This window comes from Dendrobates tinctorius, unplaced genomic scaffold (assembly GCF_039654945.1).
Source record: "Dendrobates tinctorius isolate UK_male_01 unplaced genomic scaffold, ASM3965494v1 ptg000027l, whole genome shotgun sequence".
NCBI lineage: Eukaryota > Metazoa > Chordata > Amphibia > Anura > Dendrobatidae > Dendrobates > Dendrobates tinctorius.
The window spans coordinates 1,900,396-1,922,481 of record NW_027361695.1 but is presented as its reverse complement, the minus strand read 5'-3'; the positions used below and the strand labels follow the sequence as shown (position 1 = coordinate 1,922,481).

At 48.8% G+C, this 22,086-nt stretch overlaps 1 protein-coding gene across 2 annotated transcripts in view; it reads left to right on the top strand.

Annotated features, from left to right (window-relative positions):
* The first annotated feature begins 453 nt into the window (after positions 1–453).
* The window catches only part of LOC141084759 (coiled-coil domain-containing protein 3-like), a 37,561-nt gene continuing 15,928 nt past the window's right edge, over positions 454–22,086 (top strand). The window contains exons 1-2 of one of the 2 annotated variants that reach the window (XM_073569661.1): positions 454–664; positions 20,987–21,909. In XM_073569661.1, coding sequence (XP_073425762.1) covers positions 21,551–21,909 — 359 coding nt within the window. In that variant the 5' untranslated portion in view covers positions 454–664; positions 20,987–21,550. Of the gene's footprint in view, positions 665–20,893; positions 21,910–22,086 lie in introns of those variants that run through there. The other variant, XM_073569660.1, reaches the window with a different exon arrangement.

Sequence of the window (22,086 nt, the reverse complement as noted above, 5' to 3'; positions counted from 1 at the left end):
TGCTCCTCTCCGTTCCTGAGATATGGCCTCCTCTTTCCTATATATAAGTCTGGTCTTTTTAGCCAATTCTTAAAAACACAAAAAGAAAAGTTGAAGACCACGCCCACTTGGCAAACAATACTAGATTTATATACAAGGAAGAGGAGGCCATATCTCAGGAATGGAGAGGAGCAGGAACAAAAGAAAAATATTGCCAGATTCAGGAGAACAGCGTCATTTACACCAGATTTAAAAAATACATATTTATGGCAAGTGACAGGTCCTCTTTAAATATTTCTCCACCAATTAGGTAATCCCCCACCTGTGACCAAAGGCTCCTGAATCCTGAGCATTCTGTTTGACTAACCAGCTCCATCTAGTGGCCATAATACATAATTACACTACGCACTCACCCTATGACATTCCTCGTTGCATTCTTTCTTACACATTGCCCTGGGGTGAGGGAATTTTAAGTGCAAGTTTACAGATTTTTGCATTACATAGAAGACAGAAACAGCAATGACGACCCCAGACCAGAACCACAAATATTAACAAGACGATGTAGATTTGGATCCAAAAGAGGTTTTGACGGACTTGGAGAAATCTGGAAACTACCAAGTTCAGTAACATCTCCTTACTGATCCTGCAGCGTCTCCATTGCTGCCGCCCTCCTGCAATCATCCAGGTAATACGCTCATATCTGACGCCGGACACTGTGCGGTTGTCACTACATTTTTATTTTCCAGTTGATAGAGCTGTATAATTTTTAGTGTTACCATTTACAACTTTTTTATCTCATTTTATTCCATGTTTTTGTGGGGTGAAGTGACCATAAAACCTCCATCCTGTGGATAAATATATTGTAATATTCGTTTGGACAGTTACGTACTCAGTGATACCAAATATGTTTACATTTTTTTTTTAGATTTTATTTACATTTCTGGAAACAGGATGGTAATTTTTAACTTTTTAAAAAAATTTTTATTAGTCTTACTCGGGGACTTGAACTTGCGATCGACTGTACAATACACTGCAATACTGTAATATTGCAGTGTATTCTAAAATTACCGATCTCCTATGAAGTCCAGTGACGGGTGTACAATCGGTGGAGTAGGGCCCTGGGTGCCAATGGGATCCCATTTCCAACCTTTTAAATGCCGCCGTCACAATTGAGAGTGGCTACTAAAGGGATAAAATGCTACGATCAGAGCAAACTCCAATTGCAGCAGTTAGGGGTCGCTCACATGAGCAAACAAATCAGACAAGTGCAAATCGATGAAAAAAATCGGATTGCATTTGGATCAATCGGATTGTGACAGGACTGGTAAAAAATAACGGCGTGCTGTGAGTGGATGCAACTTTCAGATCGCAGTTGCCAATGCAAGTCAATAATGGGAGAAACAAAAAAAAAAAAAATTGCACAGCACACAGACCATGCATGTGCTGTGCGATTTTTACGCATGCATCTTATAGGAAACCCGACATTTCATCAGTACAGTAATTTCACAGCCCAAACCGTAAGAATAGAATAGATATAGATAGAATAAAAGAAAAAATGGCTTGGAGTCCCCTATATTTCTCTTAACCAGCTGAGGGAAAGACGACAGGCGGGGAATGATATTTCTAGTCTGGGAAGGGGGTAATAAACATGAAGCTTCCCAGGCTATTAATATCAGCTCATAGCTGTCTACTTAACCTTTACTGGTTATTAACAAGGGATGACCCCCCAAAAATATGATGTGGGGTCCCCCTTATTAATAACCAGTAAAGGCTAGGCATACAGCTTTGAGCTGATTCTAATACACTAGAAAGGGACCATGGATATTGGCCCCCTCCCAAATTAAGATCAGCCCTCAGCCGTCCCAGAAATGGCGCATCAATTAGATGCACCAATTCTGGCTCTTGGCCTCCGCTCTTTCCATTTGCCCTGGTGCAAGTGTGGTAATAGTACTGGGGCTGTTGTCAGCTTTGTAACGTCAGCTGGCATCAAGCCCAGGGGCTAGTAATGTAGAGGTGTCTATAAGACACCTCCATTACTAACCCCTGTGATAAAACACTCCGGGACTGCCTTTGCTGGGGTCAAAGGTCACGTGCGTTCAGCGGGAAACTCAGGCGCAGAGCTGGGAGTCGGGTATAACTGACACTGGGTCAGGTTTATTAAAGGTGAAAGCAATGCAAAAAGGAAATAAAACATAAAACAAATCCTTGCCTGTCCGGCACTAACTAAACAATGGACAACCTATCTACCAACTGGCGGGCTTCTCCCGTCCAGCCAAACCACAGTTGCAGTGGGCACTGCTTTCACTCACGTGTGTCTCTCACACAGACAGGCTCTCTGTGTTCCCAGGCTGAGACACTCACACAACCACCTGGCATCCTTTTATATCCATCTCCCATTATTCATTAGCAAGCAGGTGCGATACTGACCAGACTAGGCCACATAGGAAAGGAATCTGGGCGAGATATACCTGCCCTCATCCACTATTCCCACATGATTCTCACATACCCCCCCCCCCCTCTGCTCAGACCACTCCGGTCGAGCAATGACACCCGCCAAACAGTGCACTCGGGACAGGGCATCTGCATTTCCCATCTGTACCCCTGGGCAGTGCTCCACCGTAAAAGTGTAGGCCTGCAGGGCAAGGAACCACTGGGTCACCCGGCTATTCCGTTCTTTGTTCAAGTGCATCCACTTGAGAGGGGCATGGTCCGTGATCAGCCTGAACTTTCGGCCCACCAGGTAATATTTGAGGGCCTCTAGAGCCCACTTAATAGCTAGGCACTCTTTTTCTACGACTGCATACCTTTGCTCGTGTTTATTCAGCTTCCTGCTGAGATAGAGGACTGGGTGTTCCACTCCGTCCCTCACTTGTGAGAGTACGGCCCCGATACCGGTATCAGAGGCATCCGTTTGTACCACAAACTCGCTGCGGAAGTCCGGAGTCACCAGTACGGGCTGAGAGCAAAGTGCCCGTTTTAGGCTATGGAAGGCTTCTTCAGCCGCTAAACTCCATTTAATCATGACGGAGTCTTTCCCTTTTGTAAGATCCGTCAGGGGGGTAGCGATGGCTGCAAAATTGGGTATGAACCGGCGATAATAGCCGGCGATCCCCAGGAAGGCTTGCACCTGCTTCTTGTTGACAGGTTGTGGCCAGTCCTGAACCGCCTGAATCTTATCAACCTGGGGTTTAACAACACCCCTCCCAATTACATACCCCAAATACCGGGCTTCTTCTAGCCCGATGTGACATTTCTTGGGGTTCGCGGTTAGACCTGCCTCCCACAGGTCGTCAATCATAGCTTGTACTTTCTGGAGATGAGTCTCCCAGTCCTAGCTGTAAATGACAATGTCGTCCCAATAGGCCGAAGCATACTGCCTATGTGGCCTCAAGACTCGATCCATCAGTCTCTGGAAGGTCGCCGGTGCTCCGTGCAGTCCAAACGGCATATACACATACTGAAATAGACCTTCTGGGGTAGCAAATGCCGTCTTTTCTCTGGCAGCCTCCGCCAGAGGGATCTGCCAATACCCCTTTGTTAGGTCTAGGGTCGTAATATACCGGGCTTTTCCTAACCGATCTATTAACTCGTCGACCCGGGGCATGGGGTAGGCATCAAATTTTGAGACCGCATTCAGTTTCCTGAAGTCATTGCAGAACCGGATGGTGCCGTCCGGTTTAGGAATTAGCACAATCGGGCTGGACCACGCACTGTGCGATTCCTCAATGACACCTAACTCTAACATTGCCTTCACTTCTCGGGAAACGGCTTCACGGCGCGCTTCCGGGATTCGGTAGGGCTTTACGTGAACTGTGACACCAGGTTCCGTTACGATGTCATGTTTCATTAGCGTAGTCTGCCCGGGTTTGTCTGAGAAAAACTTTTGGTTGTGAAGTAGAAACTGCCTGACCTCAGTCTTTTGCTGCTCCGAGAGAGTCTCTGCAACCCGTACCTCCGGTACGGTATGCGAGCATACGGGACGGGCCAGCTCCGCTGACAAGGCAGACTGATCTTTCCAGGGTTTTATCAGATTTACATGATAAATCTGTTCAGGTTTCCGTTTACCTGCCTGGTATACTTTGTAGTTTACTTCACCAACTCTTTCCTTAATCTCAAAGGGGCCCTGCCACTTTGCCAGGAACTTACTGTCCACCGTGGGGACCAGGATCAACACCCTATCTCCGGGTGCAAACGTACGGATCTTGGCGCCCCTATCATAGATTCTTTTTTGGGCTCCTTGAGCCTGTATCATGTGTTCTTTGACGATAGGCATAACAGCCGCAATACAGTCCTGCATTTGTGTGACGTGATCTATCACTGTTTTAAACGGAGTGACCTGACCCTCCCAGGTTTCTTTTGCAACGTCTAACAGTCCGCGAGGACGTCGGGCGTACAATAACTCGAAAGGCGAGAATCCCGTGGAAGACTGGGGTACTTCCCTGATGGCAAAAAGCAAATACGGAAGTAAATAGTCCCAGTTCTTCCCATCCTTGTCTATCACCTTTCTCAGCATCTGCTTCAGAGTTTTATTGAACCGTTCGACCAACCCGTCTGTTTGAGGGTGATACACGGATGTGCGTAACGGTTCGATTTGTAACAATCGGCAGAGCTCCTTCATTACCCTGGACATAAAGGGGGTCCCCTGGTCGGTGAGTATCTGTTTTGGTATACCGACCCGACTAAACACATGCACCAGTTCCTTGGCGATCGTCTTGGTGGCCGTGTTACGCAAAGGGATGGCCTCCGGGTAACGAGTGGCATGATCCAAGATGACCATGATATGTTGGTGTCCATGTGCAGTCCGTGGAAGGGGCCCAACTAAATCCATCCCAATCCTCTCAAACGGGACTTCAATAATAGGTAGGGATACCAAAGGGCTACAGAACCGGGGCTTAGGCGCAGAGGCTTGGCAGTCAGGACAAGACTCACAATATACACGAATATCGTGATGCATGCCTGGCCAAACAAAACAGTGTAATATCCTTTCGGTGGTTTTCTGGACTCCCAGGTGACCTCCCATCACATGTCCGTGGGCCAGGTCCAGCACCTGCTGCCGGTAGGGTTTTGGCACGACTAATAGTTGCACCGTATCTTCCCCCTTTTTCTCTATCTAATAGAGTAAATCATTCTCCAGAACCATGTAAGGATATGCCAGCCTAGAGCCAGGTTCTACGGGTACCCCATTTATCACTTTTACATTTGTCCTAGCCTTAGAAAGGGTAGGATCCTTTATTTGCTCGCTTTGGAAGTCATCTTTCTGAACTTCTAAATCCGGCAAACAGGGAGGTGGACGGCTGTCAGCATCCTCCTCTTCCCCGGTCTCCTCCGTATCACCCGCCATGACTGAAAACGGGAACTGCAGGTCATTTCCCGCAGACTCTTCCCCCGAGTCTTCCGGGGAGACCTCTTCCAGGGGTTCGGGACCCACACGCGCCCTGGGAGAAGAATCATGTACACTTTTACCCGAGGGCATCAACTGATTCTCCCACAATTGCCAGAAGTGGGGAAAATCCCGGCCCAGGATAACATCATGCAATAACGCCGGGACGAGTCCCACTTTATGTTGCACAGACCCATAGGAAGTAGTAATGCATATAATCGTGGTGAGGTACGAACAGGTGTCTCCATGCACACACGTTACAGAAAATTTGTCTGATGGTCCAGTCGGGGCTGACACCAGACTGGCCTTCACCAGAGTCACCACACTTCCCGAGTCTAACAATGCCACCACATTTTTGCCATCAGCAGTTAAATCACACAAGTGTTTTTCCACATCCTTTTGACCGGCATTCACACTCACTACCCGTGCAACCATAGACATGCGGTTTTTAGAGTCTGTGACGTCGCACTGCATGGGTTCAGTAGTGACCGGACAGTTCGCAGCAATATGTCCCATCTCTTGGCAGCGGAAACACCTAACGGGCCCCTTGCTTAGACCATAGTTCGTTACTCTCGGCCTCGCAGTGCGGGCAGTCCCATTTTCCTCCCCTACTCCCTGGAACAGTCTTACCGGTTCCACGTGGAGATGATGAAGAACAAGGTGGGGTAGCGTCGTCTCGGAGTCCTTCCGCCACGGAGTAACGTTCAACCAGATCCACCAGTTGATCTGCCGTCGTAGGATTTCCATGGCTTACCCACTTCCTCAGGGCTGGCGGTAGAGCTCTCAGGTACTTGTCCATGACGACTCTCTGGATTATCTCTGGCGCTGTAAACACCTCGGGTTGTAGCCACTTCTTCGTCACGTGGATCAGGTCGAACATCTGTGACCGCGGTGGTTTATCCGGCTGATAAGTCCATTGATGCACTCTCTGTGCACGGACAGCGGTCGTCACTCCCAGCCAGGCCAAGATCTCGGCTTTCAGTTTGTCAAAGTCCTGCGCGGCTTCAGGCTCTAAGTCATAATATGCCTTTTGGGCATCACCGGAAAGAAACGGGGCAATCAGGCCGGCCCATCGTGCTTTCGGCCATTTTTCTCGCACCGCCGTCCGTTCAAACGTGGTCAGGTATGCCTCGACGTCATCTTCGGTCATCATCTTCTGCCAGTACCGACTCACGTGAATCACTCTCGACTCGGCTTCCAGGTTAAGCTCAGGTAAGCTTGCCAAGCGCTGCGCCACCTGCTGGAGAAGCGAACGATCGGTAACTGTCATGTCCACCAACTCCTTCAGCTGGGCCATCATCACCCGATTAGCTTCTTGCTGGACGGCGGTGGACTGTACCAGCGCTTTCACCACGTCCTCCATGCTCATGCTTGCAACGTGATGCCCGCATTCTCCACCACAATGTGATAAAACACTCCGGGACCGCCTTTGCTGGGGTCAAAGGTCACGTGCGTTCAGCGGGAAACTCAGGCGCAGAGCTGGGAGTTGGGTATAACTGACACTGGGTCAGGTTTATTAAAGGTGAAAGCAATGCAAAAAGGAAATAAAACATAAACAAATCCTTACCTGTCCGGCACTAACTAAACAATGGACAACCTAACTACCAACTGGCGGGCTTCTCCCGTCCAGCCAAACCACAGTTGCAGTGGGCACTGCTTTCACTCACGTGTGTCTCTCACACAGACAGGCTCTCTGTGTTCCCAGGCTGAGACACTCACACAACCACCTGGCAACCTTTTATATCCACCTCCCATTATTCATTAGCAAGCAGGTGCGATACTGACCAGACTAGGCCACATAGGAAAGGAATCTGGGCGAGATATACCTGCCCTCATCCACTATTCCCATATGATTCTCACACCCCGTAGTCAAATGTAATAAAGACAAACACAGAGTAAAGTCCTTTACTTGAAATAAAAACTCCCCAACACTCTATTACCCATTTATTAATATCCAAAGAAAAATAAACATATAAAGTGATCCCTCACCTGTCCGCAAATAATACCTATGCGATGCTGTCCCACAAAGCTCTGCTATATCCACGTGGTTTGTTGAGCGGTGGCATGATGCGACCACTCAGCAAGCCAGCCGGAACACACAGACAGCAGCATGAGAACACTCCTGCAGTGTGTAGCGCTGACGTAAGGTCACCAGAGTTCAAAACTGATGAACCCCGGTCACCTTACTAACGAAAAATGTGAGAATTGTTTTCACGATGCGAGCGGTGACATCAGTAAGGTGACCGGTGTTCATCGGCTTTGAACTCCAGTGACCTTACCCACGTCAGCACTCGACACTGTAGGAGCGCTCTCACGGTGCTGTCTCAGTGTGCTCCGGCTTGCTTGCTGAGCGGTCGCATCATGCCACCGCTCAACAAACCATCTGGATGTAGCAACCTGGAGTTTTTCGTGGGACAGAATCATATGAGGATTATCTGCGGACAGGTGAGGATCACTTTGTGTTTTTATTTTTACTTTTTTTTTTTTTTTAATTCGTTTGTTAAACACAAAGTAGACTGTACACACTTGTATATATCCAAAGTAACACGTACTTTTTTCAGAGCATTTGCAAAAGGACAACCTGTTTATTGTGCAAACTATTTGTACAATGCAAATTATACAAGTCTTTGTATTATTACATAGGTAATAAGCCAATTAACAAGTGAACAGAGAAAGTTGAATATCATTCAATCTTATACTTGTTTGATACTACATATCTCAAAAGAATTCTTGTACCTACAACTATCTCGGCGCCAAACACCGTTACACTATATTACTCTCCGTGTGATGCCCTAGAATGTAAAACCTAACATTTTATAGTGGCATTGAATCGCTGCGCATTAGTAGGGTGAGATGAGAAGAGTTCCACCTATCCCAAATCATATCAAATTTCCCTAAACATACCCTATTTTGATATAGTGTGCCCTCATATGGTATAACCGAGTTCACCAGTTCAATCCAGGCCCTAAGAGAGGGGTGTGAGCCACCCATCCAACGTAATGCAGATACCTTTCTGGCCAGAAAAAGCGTTTCTCGCAGGAAGATCCCAACATAATGTCCCCAAGTTTCCTCATCCAGCACCCCATATAAGCAAACCAGCGGGCTAAGAGGAACAGGAGTTTGTACTAGGGATGTGAATAGTGATGTCACCTCCTTCCAATATAGGAGGATAATAGGGGATCCCCATATCATATGTATAAAGTTTTCATCTGATGAATGACATCTCAAATATTCTGATGACTGGAACATTTGATTGGGTCATTCTATTATTAATAGATGGGGACACCTTGATTGGAGACTCTAGAATCTCTTCCCATTCCTCCTCCCGCACATCAGGGATGAGTTTTATTTTGATATTAATAAATGGGTAAAAAGGGTCAGGAGTTGGGCAGTACGATGGCTCAGTGGTTAGCACTGCAGCCTTGCAGCGCTGGAGTCCTGGGTTCGAATCCCACCAAGGACAACATCTGCAAGGAGTTTGTATGTTCTCCCCGTGTTTGCGTGGGTTTCCTCTCACATTCCAAAGATAGGGAATTTAGAATGTGAGCCCCATCGGGGAAAGTGATGATAATGTGTGCAAACTGTAAAGCTCTGTGGAATGTTAGCACTATATAAAAATAAAGATTATTATTATAAAGGACTTTGCTCTGTGTGTGTTTATATGACTAAACTTACAGGGTTAGTAATGGGGATGTCATACAGATGCCTTTCCATTACTAACCTCTTGGGCTTGATGTCAGCAGACATTAACCAGCTGACATCAACCCCAAAACTATTACTCCACTTGCCAACACAACAGGGCATGTGGGAAGAGCCAATGCTAACTGCCAGAAATGGCGCATCTAATGGATGCACCATTTCTGGGGTAGCTGAGAGCTGGTATCCTTAGTCTGGGAAGGGGGCCAATATTCATGGCTGTTACGGATTGCTAGGATGGCAAAAATAAGGAGAGTAACCCGGAGTGGACCCTCTGGGTCATGGCTCCAGAGCCCCTGCGGGCGAGCTGAACCAGGTGGAGCCACCCCTATACAGGGAGTGTTAGGGGCAGGCCCACAGGGGATGGAACCGTGACAGCCAGAGCCAAAGGGGCGACTGGGTGAGCAGCAGGTACTAGGGCGGAGAGTCAGCGGTCCGGGAGACAGCAGAAAGGAGCCAGAGAAACGCACAGACTTGGAGGGTTTGGAGCTGGTGGTGGCTGGAGGCTGCAAGAGAGAGAAGGGGTGAGAGACTGCACGGACAAGAGGGTCACAGGGGAGCGAGCACACAGAGGGCACGGCAGTGGCAAGGGGAGGTGAAGGCACCAGGGGAGAGGGGGACCAACAGGGCCATATCTAGGGGGGGGGCAGCCGGGGCAGTTGCCCCGGGCGCAGCCAGCAGGGGGGCGCAGTCGGGCCGCCTAATGCAGTGGTCCGCAGTGTCTCCCCCCGGCGGCTGCGGCCGCCCCCCCGGCCTGGGAGTCGGCGGTACTCTGTGTCGGCTGTCAAGCTGACAGCCGGCACAGAGAAGGAGCGCGTGCCCGCTCCCAGGGAACAATTGTACTGGCGTCTATACAGACGCCAGTACAAATGAAGCTCTGACCGCCGGGCCAGAGCGACGTCAGCAGCGTGATCAGGTCATGTGATCACGCTGCTGACGTCACTCCCCGGCGCCCAAAGCAAACGTTGGTGGTAAGTGTGCTCCACTGTGGAGCTGAAGAACCACCGAAGATGGGCGATGAGGGGGAGTTAATGAGTGGAGATGGGGGGATTTGTAGAGGGGATGGCGGTTAAAGTGTGGGGGTATTTAGAGTGGGGATGGGGGTTAATGTGTGTGTGGGTTAATGAGTGGGGATGCCATGGGGTTAATGTGTGGGGGGATTTGGAGTGGAGATGGGGGTTATTTAATGTGATGGAGATTAATGAGTGGGGATGGGGTTAATGTGTGCGGGAGTTAATGAATGGGGATGGGGGTTAATGTGTGGGGGCATTAATGAGTGGGGATGGGGTCAATGTGTGGGGGCGTTAATGAGTGGGGATGGGGTCAATGTGTGGGGGCGTTAATGAGTGGGGATGGGGGTCAGTGTGTGTGGGGGTTAATTAATGGGGATGGGGGTTAATGTGTGGGGGTGTTAATGTGGGGATGGGGTTAATGAGTGGGGATGGGGTCAATGTGTGTGGGGGTTAATGAATGGGGATGGGGGTTAATGTGTGGGGGTATTTGGGGTGGGGGGATTTGGAGTGCTGATGGGGGTTAATGAGTGGGGATTGGGTTAATGTGTGTGGGGATTTGGAGTGGGGATGGGGGGTTATTTAATGTGTGGCGGATTTGGAGTGGGGATGGGGGGTACTTAATGTGTGTGGGGGATTGAGGATGGGGGGATTTAATGTGTGGGGAGATTTGAGGACACAAAATAAAGAGTATGTATGAGGAAACAGTATGGGGGATTGGTGCAGACAGTATGGGGAGCGAATGGGTTAATGTAAGTGGACACAGTATGGGCAGTCAGGGATATGTGTGAGCAGACAGTATAGAGAGTGAGGGGGTAAATATATGAGGAGACAGTATGGTGAACAGGTGGGATGCTAGAGGGGAATAGTGTGAGGAGACAGTATGAGGAGGGAGGGGAATAGTGTGAGGAGACAGTATATTGCAGATATTTGTATTTAGGGGCATTATAATGACACTTCTATCTTTAAGGGCGTCGTGTGGAGATTTGCTGCAGAAGACCGGAGAAGATGGAAGTCTGTAGAGACGAGATGTGGATGAGAAAACTCATCATGGGGTCTGGACAAGAAGAAGAAAAGGAGACCGACTGCAGAGACGACGTCATATATAAGGTACCTGGATGTAAATGTTATTTGTGATACTGACTAATTCTCATGTTTTTATTTGTTAGGAACATTACAGGAGTTGTCCAGGTTTGTGCGGAGTCTGCAGTCATTCTATGTGACTGCAGACTTCTGAATTCTCACAGTGCTCACTGAACGCTGTTAGGATTCTCTCGTGCCGGTAATTTACATACATGCGGTCACATGCTGACTAGACATGTGTGGCCTCACTCAATGAAAATGAACAGAGCGAGGCCGGGCACGTCTAGTCGGAATGTGGCCAGAAGTATATAAATCACATACTTGTGCTGACATGACTGTACATCGGCAAGGGAGAATCCTAAATGTGTGCAGTGCATTCGTTGTGAGAATTCAGAAGCTGCAATGTCAGAATTCAGCTCTGAAAGTTCCAGTGTCATCACATAGACACTTCACTCATATGCGATTTTCATAGGTATGGTCCTGTGACAACGAGCTTCTCTTCCTGCTTCTCTCAGTTTTTTACTGAACATTGAGAGCATTAGGAAGAGCAGCTCGCAGGTACATGGCTAAGTGTGCAAGTCGCATATGTACTTGGCGGGGGGGGGGGGCGCCGAACCGAATTCTTGCCCCGGGTGCCAGAAAGCCTAGATACGCCTCTGGGGACCAAGGAACGCAGGAGTGGCGAGCAGAGGAAGAGGACGCAGAAATACCAAACAGAACAAAGCACAGAGAAATATACAGGGCCTGAGAGCGCACTGAGCGCTGACCAAAAGAGCAGCGACCCGGGAGCGATAGACAGGCATCTTACCTGGGAAGACGCCGGTCAGAAATAGGCGATGGACGCCGCCATGTTGGGGGTGGAGCCACCGCGTCACGTGGTGTAGCCCGAGCGCCGGCCACAGGAGCGTGGGACCGATGTCGAGGAGGCCGAAGGTCGGGAGCGGGTGCGCGCCGGGAGGTGCGCGCAGGGCCCCGCATGTGAGCAACGGAGGCGGGCGTGACAGTACCCCCCCTCTACTCCCTCCCCTCCTAAGGTTGTCGAAAAATCGTTTCATGATCCGAGGTGCATTAATGTTTTCTAGAGGTTCCCAGGACCTCTCCTCAGGACCAAAATCCTTCCAATCGACCAAAAACAAAGTTCGACCTCTAACCGTTTTTGTGGCGAGTATATCCTTAACCTCAAAGGTATTATCAGAACTGCTGGGTTGGAAATTTTGAGAAGCAGTTGAGTGGTAGTGATTAAATACCGCAGGCTTGAGGAGGGATACATGAAAAACATGAGGAATTCTTAGCGAGGCGGGCAATCTTAATTTGTAGGCCACGTCATTGACACGCTTCAGGATTTCAAAGGGACCGATGAAACGTGGGCCCAACTTATAGGAAGGGACCTTTAGTCTGATATACCGTGAGGATAGCCAGACCCTCTCCCCGGGGGAGTATGGGGGAGCATCTAAACGTCTCTTATCGGCATAATCCTTCATTTTGCGACTGGCTCTCTCAAGGGCCTCCCTGGTGTCCCTCCAAATCTGGGAGAAATCTATCGACACAACATCTGCCGCCGGTACACCCGAGGTGGGGGAAACGGGAAGGGGGATGCCGGGATGTTGTCCAAAAACCACAAAAAAGGGAGACTTGGTAGAAGCTTCACTGGGATGATTATTGTACGCGAACTCAGCCCACGGAAGAAGAGAAACCCAGTCATCTTGGTGAGCGTTGGAAAAATGCTGGAGGTAGGAAGTTAGGACTTGATTGACCCGTTCCACTTGTCCGTTTGACTGGGGATGATAAGCTGAAGAAAAATCCAGAGTTATCTTCATCAATCCACAGAGAGCTCGCCAGAATCGAGAGGTGAATTGGACTCCTCTGTCTGAGACAACGTGCTGAGGAAAGCCATGAAGACGGAAGACGTGGAGCAAGAAAATCTTCGCCAACTCGGGGGCAGAAGGCAAACCAGACAGTGGAACAAAGTGAGCCATCTTCGAAAACCGATCCACGACCACTAAGATAACCATACATCTCGAGGACAGTGGCAGATCGGTGATGAAGTCCATAGCTATGTGGGTCCATGGAGTCGTGGGTATGGGTAATGGGTGAAGGAGCCCATAGGGCCGGGATCGAGGGACCTTGTTCCTGGCACACGAAGGACAGGAAGCGATGAAGTCTAAGATGTCCTGGCGAAGCGATGGCCACCAATAGTGACGGGAGACAAGATAGAGAGTCTTCCTCACTCCAGCGTGTCCAGAAAATTTAGACGAGTGGCCCCAGCGTAGGACCTTAGCCTTGTCCCCATCTTGAACGAAGGTCTTACCGGGTGGTGGAGAAAGTACGCTTAGGGGAGCCACAGTGATAATCTTAGCTGGATCGATGATGTGCGCTGGACCATCCTCATTATCCACAGGCGAAAAGGAACGAGACAGGGCGTCGGCCTTGACGTTTTTATTCCCTGGCCGGAAGTGGAGCTGAAAATCAAAGCGCCCGAAGAACAAAGACCATCGAGCTTGACGTGGGTTGAGTCTTTGGGCGGTCTGAACATAAGCCAAATTCTTATGATCCGTAAATATGGTAAACGGATGGACAGCTCCTTCAAGAAGGTGGCGCCATTCCTCGAGGGCGAGTTTGATGGCTAGTAGTTCTCTGTCTCCGATGGAGTAATTACGTTCTGGGGTGGAGAAAACCTTGGAGAAAAACCCACATGTGACCATGCGTCCAGAGGAGGATTTTTGCAGAAGGACAGCTCCCGCCCCCACAGACGAGGCATCAACCTCCAGGAGGAATGGTCTATTGGCGTCTGGACGGTGGAGTACCGGAGACTTAGCGAATTCCTGCTTTAAATCTTTAAAAGCGGCTTCAGCCTCCAGCAGCCAAGTGTGGGGATTAACCCCCTTGCGAGTGAGAGCCGAGATAGGCTTGACTAAGGAAGAAAAGTGCGGGATGAATTGTCTGTAAAAATTGGCGAAGCCCAAAAAACGCTGGATTACACTCACTCCTTGGGGACGCGGCCACTTGAGAACAGCAGAGACCTTTTCAGGATCCATCTCCAAGCCAGTACTCGAAACGATGTAGCCAAGGAACGGCAGAGAGACCTGCTCAAAGAGGCATTTCTCCAATTTAGCAAATAGGTGATTCTCCCTGAGACGAAGCAGGACTTGACGGACATCTCGGCAGTGGGTGGCCAAGTCGGGAGAGAAAATCAAGATGTCGTCCAGGTAGACCACTACACAGACATAGAGGAGATCTCGAAAGATGTCTTTGACGAGTTCCTGGAATACTGCAGGAGCGTTGCAGAGTCCAAATGGCATTACTAAGTATTCGTAATGTCCGTCCCGTGTATTGAATGTGGTCTTCCATTCATCCCCGGACCGTATACGGACAAGGTTGTAGGCTCCTCGCAGGTCTAGCTTGGTGAAGACTCGTGCTCCTCTCAAGCGATCGAAGAGTTCAGGAATTAATGGAAGTGGGTACTTGTTTTTTACTGTGATGCGGTTAAGGCCCCGATAATCAATACACGGACGAAGAGTCCCATCCTTCTTCACAAAAAAGAAACCTGCTCCAGCAGGCGAGGATGATTTTCGAATGAAGCCCTTGGCTAGGTTCTCTTGGATGTACTCCGACATAGCTTGCGTCTCGGCTAGAGAAAGAGGAAAAATTCTGCCGCGGGGAGGAGTGGCACCAGGAATGAGCTCGATAGGGCAGTCATAAGGCCGGTGGGGTGGAAGAACCTCAGCTTCTCTCTTGTCGAAGACATCCGCGTAGGCCCTATATGCGGGCGGCAAACTGGAGGGACCAGGAAGGAGACGTGGAACACCCACGGGATGCACCGGCTGCAGACACCGAGAGCGACTAGACTCCCCCCAGCACAAAACATTGCCGTTACGCCAATCTAAGGTGGGCTTGTGAAGTCGCAACCAGGGAAGACCAAGGAGAATAGGATGGGAGATAGCGGCTAAAACAAAAAACGAGATTTTCTCCTTGTGCAAGGCGCCAATCTGAAGCTCGATCTCGTGCGTAACTAGCTTAACGGTCTCTTGCAAGGGTTTACCGTCTACAGATGCGAGGACTTGGGCCTCTCAAGGGCCTTCACAGGGACCGAAAATTTAGAGACTACATCGAGTCTAATAAAATTCCCAGCGGCGCCCGAATCCACGTAGGCTGCCAAGGAGACCCGTTTGCCACCCACATGTAACAGGACAGACAGAGAAAGGGGTTGAGAGGAATCGTGCACACCTAGGGAGGCCTCTCTTACCTGACCTAGGCGGAGAAGTTTTCCGGACGTTCTGGGCAGGTACGGAGCAAATGAGACCCGCTACCTCAATAGAAACATAGACCGTGAGAACTCCTCTCCTTGCGTCGCTGTTCGGAGAGCTTCAAGCGATCCACTTGCATAGGCTCGGGTACTGACGCAGAGGGAAAAAGCCTAGACCGAGGACTGGGTGGTCTGCGAGGAGATGGCGGCGGGCGCGCGAGTCTTCTCTCACGAGCCCGTTCCTGGAACCGCAGATCGATTCGGTACGCCAACGAGATTAGATCCTCAAGGGCCGTGGGAGTGTCGCGGCCTGCCAGCTCATCCTTTATACGACCCGAAAGCCCCCTCCAAAACGCTCCCACCAATGCCTCATTGTTCCAGCCCAAATCGGACGACAGAGTCCGGAATTGAATGGCATATTGCCCCACGGTTAGGGATCCCTGGCATAGGCTGAACAGAGACTCGGTAGTCGAGGCGAGACGACCTGGCTCGTCGAATACGCGACGAAAAGTCTCCAAAAAATTTGCCAAGTGGGCAACCAGGGGTTCATCACGCTCCCAGAGGGGGTTTACCCATGCCAAAGCATCCCCCTCGAGATGGGAACTTATGAAGGCCACTTTAGACCGATCCGTGGGGTATGCTTGAGGCTGCAACTCAAAATGGAGGCGACACTGGTTCAGGAACCCTCGGCATAGTTTAGCGTCACCGTTATAACGGGGTGGTTTGGCCAACCGCGGTAGGGGTGAGGGCCAGCAACTGGAGGGGGAGCAGCCGCGGCCGCCTGGAGTGCGAGTAAGCGGCCATCAACCGAAGCCATATAGCTGAGGATGTGACTCTGTGCGTCCCGCTGCTGCGCTAACTCTTGCTGTAAGCCGGCCAGCTGGGCCGCATTACCAGGATCAGAGGTTTGGAGGGCGGAGAGACGCGCGTCCATCGATTTCGTAAAGGACATTATGCGCGTTTGATTCTCCCGTAAAAAAATTAACTCCTTCTGAGTAGCCGTGACTCCAGCGGGGTCTATGGCCTGTGTATCTGTTACGGATTGCTAGGATGGCAAAAATAAGGAGAGTAACTCGGAGTGGACCCTCTGGGTCACGGCTCCAGAGCCCCTGCGGGAGAGCTGAACCAGGTGGAGCCACCCCCTATACAGGGAGTGTTAGGGGCAGGCCCACAGGGGATGGAACCCTGACAGCCGGAGCCCAAGGGGCGACTGGGTGAGCAGCAGGTAGTAGGGCGGAGAGTCAGCGGAGCAGCGGTCTGGGAGACAGCAGAAAGGAGCCAGAGAAACGCAGAGACTTGGAGGGTTCGGAGCTGGTGGTGGCTGGAGGCTGCAAGAGAGAGAAGGGGTGAGAGACTGCACGGACAAGAGGGTCACAGGGGAGCGAGCACACAGAGGGCACGGCAGAGGCAAGGGGAGGTGAAGGCACCAGAGGCGAGGGGGACCAAGGAACGCAGGAGTGGCGAGCAGAGGAAGAGGACGCAGAAATACCAAACAGAGCAAAGCACAGAGAAATATACAGGGCCTGAGAGCGCACTGAGCGCTGACCAAAAGAGCAGCGACCCGGGAGCGATACACAGGCGTCTTACCTGGGAAGACGCCGGTCAGAAATAGGCGATGGGCGCCGCCATGTTGGGGGCGGAGCCACCGCGTCACGTGGTGTAGCCGGAGCGCCGGCCACAGAAGCATGGGACCGATGTCAGGGAGGCCGAAGGTCAGGAGCGGGGACGAGCCGGGGAGCGGGTGCGCGCAGGGCCCCGCATGTGAGCAACGGAGGCGGGCGTGACAATGGCCTTTTCCCAGGCTATTAGTATCAGCCCGCAGCTGTCTGTTTAGTCTTTGCTGGTTATTAAATATAGAGGGGACCCCACTTTGCAATAACCAATAAATGCTACCCAGATACCTGTGATATTAATAGCCTGGGAAGCTCCACAATTATTACCCCCTTCCCAGGCTACTAAGACCAGCTCTCAGCTGTCTGCTTTCCCTCAGCTGGTTATTAAAAATTAGGGGTCCCCATGTCATTTTTGTTTCTTTTATTTAATTTTGAAATAAATACAAGTACAGAAATCTTACAAGTAGCACTGATTATATATCTCAGTGACATCTTTCGATCTATTTATATCTGTATATGAGATTGTTCTATTAGTTATAAAACTAGCTTGAAATTACAGAGAATTACTGTATGTTAAAGCTGATGCTAAAGACCCATTGCAGATGGATGCTACTTGCTAAAAATCGCATTGTTTTCCCATGACACTCGTCCTACTATTCTGGATGAACATCGGACCAAATTTTTAAATGCTAGAATAACTCCAGCCTTAGACTCTGGTACAACAAAGACGGCACCTGCACTTCATGCAACAGGCTCATTTACAATAATTATCCATTATTCTCTTTACAGTTTGTCAGATCTAGGGAAAAAAATGACTCTTATGTAAGTTCTTACAAAACATTTCTGCTTGTTTCCAAAAACAGCACCACATCTATTCACAGGTTGTGTCTGGTATTGCAGCTTATCCTATTTTCCTTCAATGGAGTAGAGCTGCAATACCAGACACAACCCATGGACAGGTTTGGCGCTGTTTCCTAAATAAGCTGCTATTTTTTTTTCAAATAATGGACAACCCTTTAAGGGAAAATTACTAGAGAGGGAAGAAGAATGGACTGCAATCATCACAGCAGCGACAGCTCCGTCAGCGCATGTTACCCTTTACAGACATACAGGTGCTTCTCCCAAAATTAGAATATCATCAGAAAGTGAATTTATTTCAGTTCTTCAATACAAAAAGTGAATCTCCTCTATTCTATAGAGTCAGTACACACAGAGTGATCTATTTCACGTTTCCTGGTAATGTTGATGATTATGGCTTACAGCCAATGAGAACCCAAAAGCCATTATCTCAGTAAATTTGAATAATTAACAAAAAACACCTGCAAAGGCTTCCTAAGAGTTTATAAAGGTCCCTTAATCTGTTTCAGTAGCTCCACAATCATGGGGAAGACTGCTGACCTGACAGATGTCCAGAAGGCGGTCACTGACACACTCCACAAGGAGGGGAAGCCACAAAAGGTCATTGCTAAAGAAGACGGCTGTTCAGAGTACTGTATCCAAGCAGATTAATGGAAAGTGGAGTGGAAGGAAAAAGTGTGGTAGAAAAAGGTGCACAAGCAACTGGGATAACCGCAGCCTGGAAAGGATTAAGAAAAGGCCATTCAAAAATTTGGTGGAGATTCACAAGGAGTGGACTGCTGCTGGAGTCATTGCTTCACACCACACACAGACGTATCCAGGACATGGGCTACAAGTGTCACATTCCTTGTGTCAGCCACTCATGACCAATAGACAACGCCAGAAGCGTCTTACCTGGGCCAAGGAGAAAAAGAACTGGACTGTTGTCAGTGGTCCCAGAGTCTGGAGGAAGAGTGGAGAGGCCACAATCCAAGCTGCTGGAGGTCTGGTGTGAAGTCTCCACCATCAGTGATGGTTTGGGGAGCCATGTCATCTGCTGGTGTAGGTCCACTGTATTTTATCAAGACCAAAGTCAGTGCAGCCGTCTACCAGGACATTTTAGAGCTCTTCATGCTTCCCTCTGCCGACAAGCTTTTTGGAGATGGAAATGTCATTCTCCAGCAGGACTTGGCCCCTGTCCACACTGCCAAAAGTACCAACACCTGGTGTACACACAACAGTATCACTGGGCTTGATTTCCAGCAAACTCGCCTGACCGTTAACCCCATAGAGAATCTATGGAGTATTGTCAAGAGGAAAATGAGAGACACCAGACCCAACAATGCAGACGAGCTGAAGGCTGCTATCAAAGCAACCTGGGCTTCCATAACCCCTCAGCAGTGCCGCAGGCTGATCGCCTCCATGCCACGCCGCATTGATGCAGTAATTGATGCCAAAGGAGCCCCGACCAAGTATTGAGTGCATTTACTGAACATACATTTCAGTAGGCCAACATTTTGGACTTTAAAATATTTTTTCAAGCTGGTGTTATTAAGTATTCTAATTTACTGAGATAATGACTTTTGGGTTTGCATTGGCTGTAAGCCACAATCATCAATATTAACAGAAATAAACCCGTGAAATAGATCACTCTGTGTGTAATGACGTTATAGAATAGAGGAGAGTCACTTTTTGTATTGAAGAACTGAAATAAATTCACTTTTGATGATATTCTAATTTTGTGAGAAGCACATGTAGGTGCAATTTGAATATTTTGGGGTCTATAATGTAAAATCTGTAACAAGTCCCCCACCTGTCATGTAGTAGGCTCACAGGCTACATCAGTCACCCCTAATTTGTGATGCATGTTCAATGTGAGTACGCCACATCTCAACTCTGCGACCTCCGCAGGTGTTACCAGAGCGTGCACGGGTGCACATCTAGCGTCTTCGGCGTGCTTGAATACTATGTTTGAGTCCCCGCAGCTGCATGTCTCGGGGCTATTTGACAGCCGCAATACAGGCAGGGATAGACTGTTAGTCAATCTCTGCATGTCTTGTGGCTGTCGAACAGTAAGGCATGCAGCCGCGGGGACTCAAAACATATTATTAGAGCACGCCGAAAACACTCTATTAGTACCTGAGCATGATCAGATAACACCTTCTCCAAGCATGCTCGCTCATCACTAGTGATAACCCCTAATTTGCCAATGCAGGAAATAGCGGTTATCAATACGCCCTGTTAGTCTGGAGAACAAAAGTACAACTGGTCACTTACAGGGAAAATAGCAATTTTTATGGGATGTTGTTCTGTAGAGTACTGCTCTATGTGTATGTTAATTCTTTGCTTTCTTTCAGAAAATTAGAACTTTTTATTATTATAATTATTATTATAGAGCAATCAGGTTTATTTTATTAAGCAGACCCTTTATCTTCTATTGCCATACTAGGCTATATAATTAGGGTCAACAAGCAATTTTGACTTAGCCAGGGCATTTAGACACACGTTAAGGAAAGCTTAGCTACTGCTATAGTCATAAATCCCCCTATGAAATAATGGTTGAATCCACCACTATGGGCACTGATGACAATATGATTAAAAAGCTTTACTGGTCTGTACCATTTGCTGCGGGCCGGGGGGGGTATGTATATTGTATTTCTAGGGTCACTTGCAGCAGAAGAATAGCTATAGGGTTGTACATGGAACCTGAGAAGGCCCCAATAGTCCATCTGCAACATACACAGCATATGATTGATGTGGCCCCTGCTATAGATCTTGGATTGTGTCCCAGGAGCTTCATGTTAACCTTATAATTTGCAGTAAAATTGTTTGAAACAAGTGGAGAAAACCTGTTCTATCCTTCCAGATTCCTAAGTTATCTGTGCCAAGGAGGTTTCCATTGCTCTCCCTCCTTTGGCAGAGTTGTGGGTAAAATTTGGAAGCTCCTCGCCTATTTGCTGCTCCCATTGCAGTCCCTTTTTTTTTCTCTTTAATCAGTAAAATATGCACTTTTTTTTATAGACAAAAGTGGGAGGGCGGATGATGGGGCTCCTATTACACTCCAATCCTAAATAGGTTTGCTGCTTGTCAAGACCATCAGAAGAAACATGTTCCAATGTAAATGGAGATTTCTTTGTCTCCACAGGGTCCTCAGTCGAGGAGGAGAGAGAGTTCTCGAGATGCTTCTGTAATTCCGTAGGAAAAGGTTCTACATTCTGGAGGCTGCGAAACGCAACAGGCTGAAAACTGATCTGTCTTGTTTGCTCAGGAATTTGCAGTCGATTGAATGGACTTTAATTAGCGGCAGACTATTTCCCCCTCTCGCACAGAACGTCTCAACATCACACAGACCCCAGAACGTGTTCCAAACTCAACCACAAGTATCTCGTCTCGTGCTGCCTAGGAGGGATGGAGTGAGGAGCCAGGAGTGGATGCCAAAAAGGGTGACCTAGAGCACAAAGAGACTTCTCTCCTGTAACCTGGTGGAGAAGAACCTTCTTCATCCCATGGATGGTCCACATTTGGCTGGTTGACACTAAGCATATCTCTGAAAAGACGAAGAAGAGTTTGCCCGATCTCAGCAGAGTCTTTGGCATTTGCTCTTGACATCTGGAGCCATTGACGACTCGTTGGCTCCTTTTTGAACGTCCTCGGGTAGTTTGCCAAAATTTATCTAGAGGAAATCCAGGAACGGTAAAGAGCTGACAAAATGCTGGTCCTCAGGCTCATTGTGGTTGGTGCCATCACGCTTGGACTTCTTGAAGGATGCCAGATGCCTCAAGATTGGAGACCACAGACCGAAGCTTGCCGAGCGGAACTGGTGGAGACCGTGGTGTTTGCCAAGGTGTTGGCACTTCATCAGGACAGCTACAGCGTCTACAACTACCTGCCCTGGCAGTACAACTCCGACCTCTTCTACTCTGCGGAGATTGAGCTGCTGTGTGACCAGGGCTGGGGGAGCATGTTGGAAGTTCCTGCGGGATCCCGACTTAATGTCACGGGACTCGGCTACTTCAACTGTCACTCGTACACCGTGATGGAGAACAACTCCTATTATTTCTTCCTAAGGTAACGTAGGTCTGGGACATGCTCACACTATTTTTCCACTATTTCACGTAAGAGGATATGTACTCTTTTGCAAATTCCAAAAAAGAAGCAACTTTGCAAATCATCATTATTACTATTAAAAAAAACTACTATTTTGTGTATACAGCTTCTCTGCAGACCTATGCGTTTCCAAGGTTA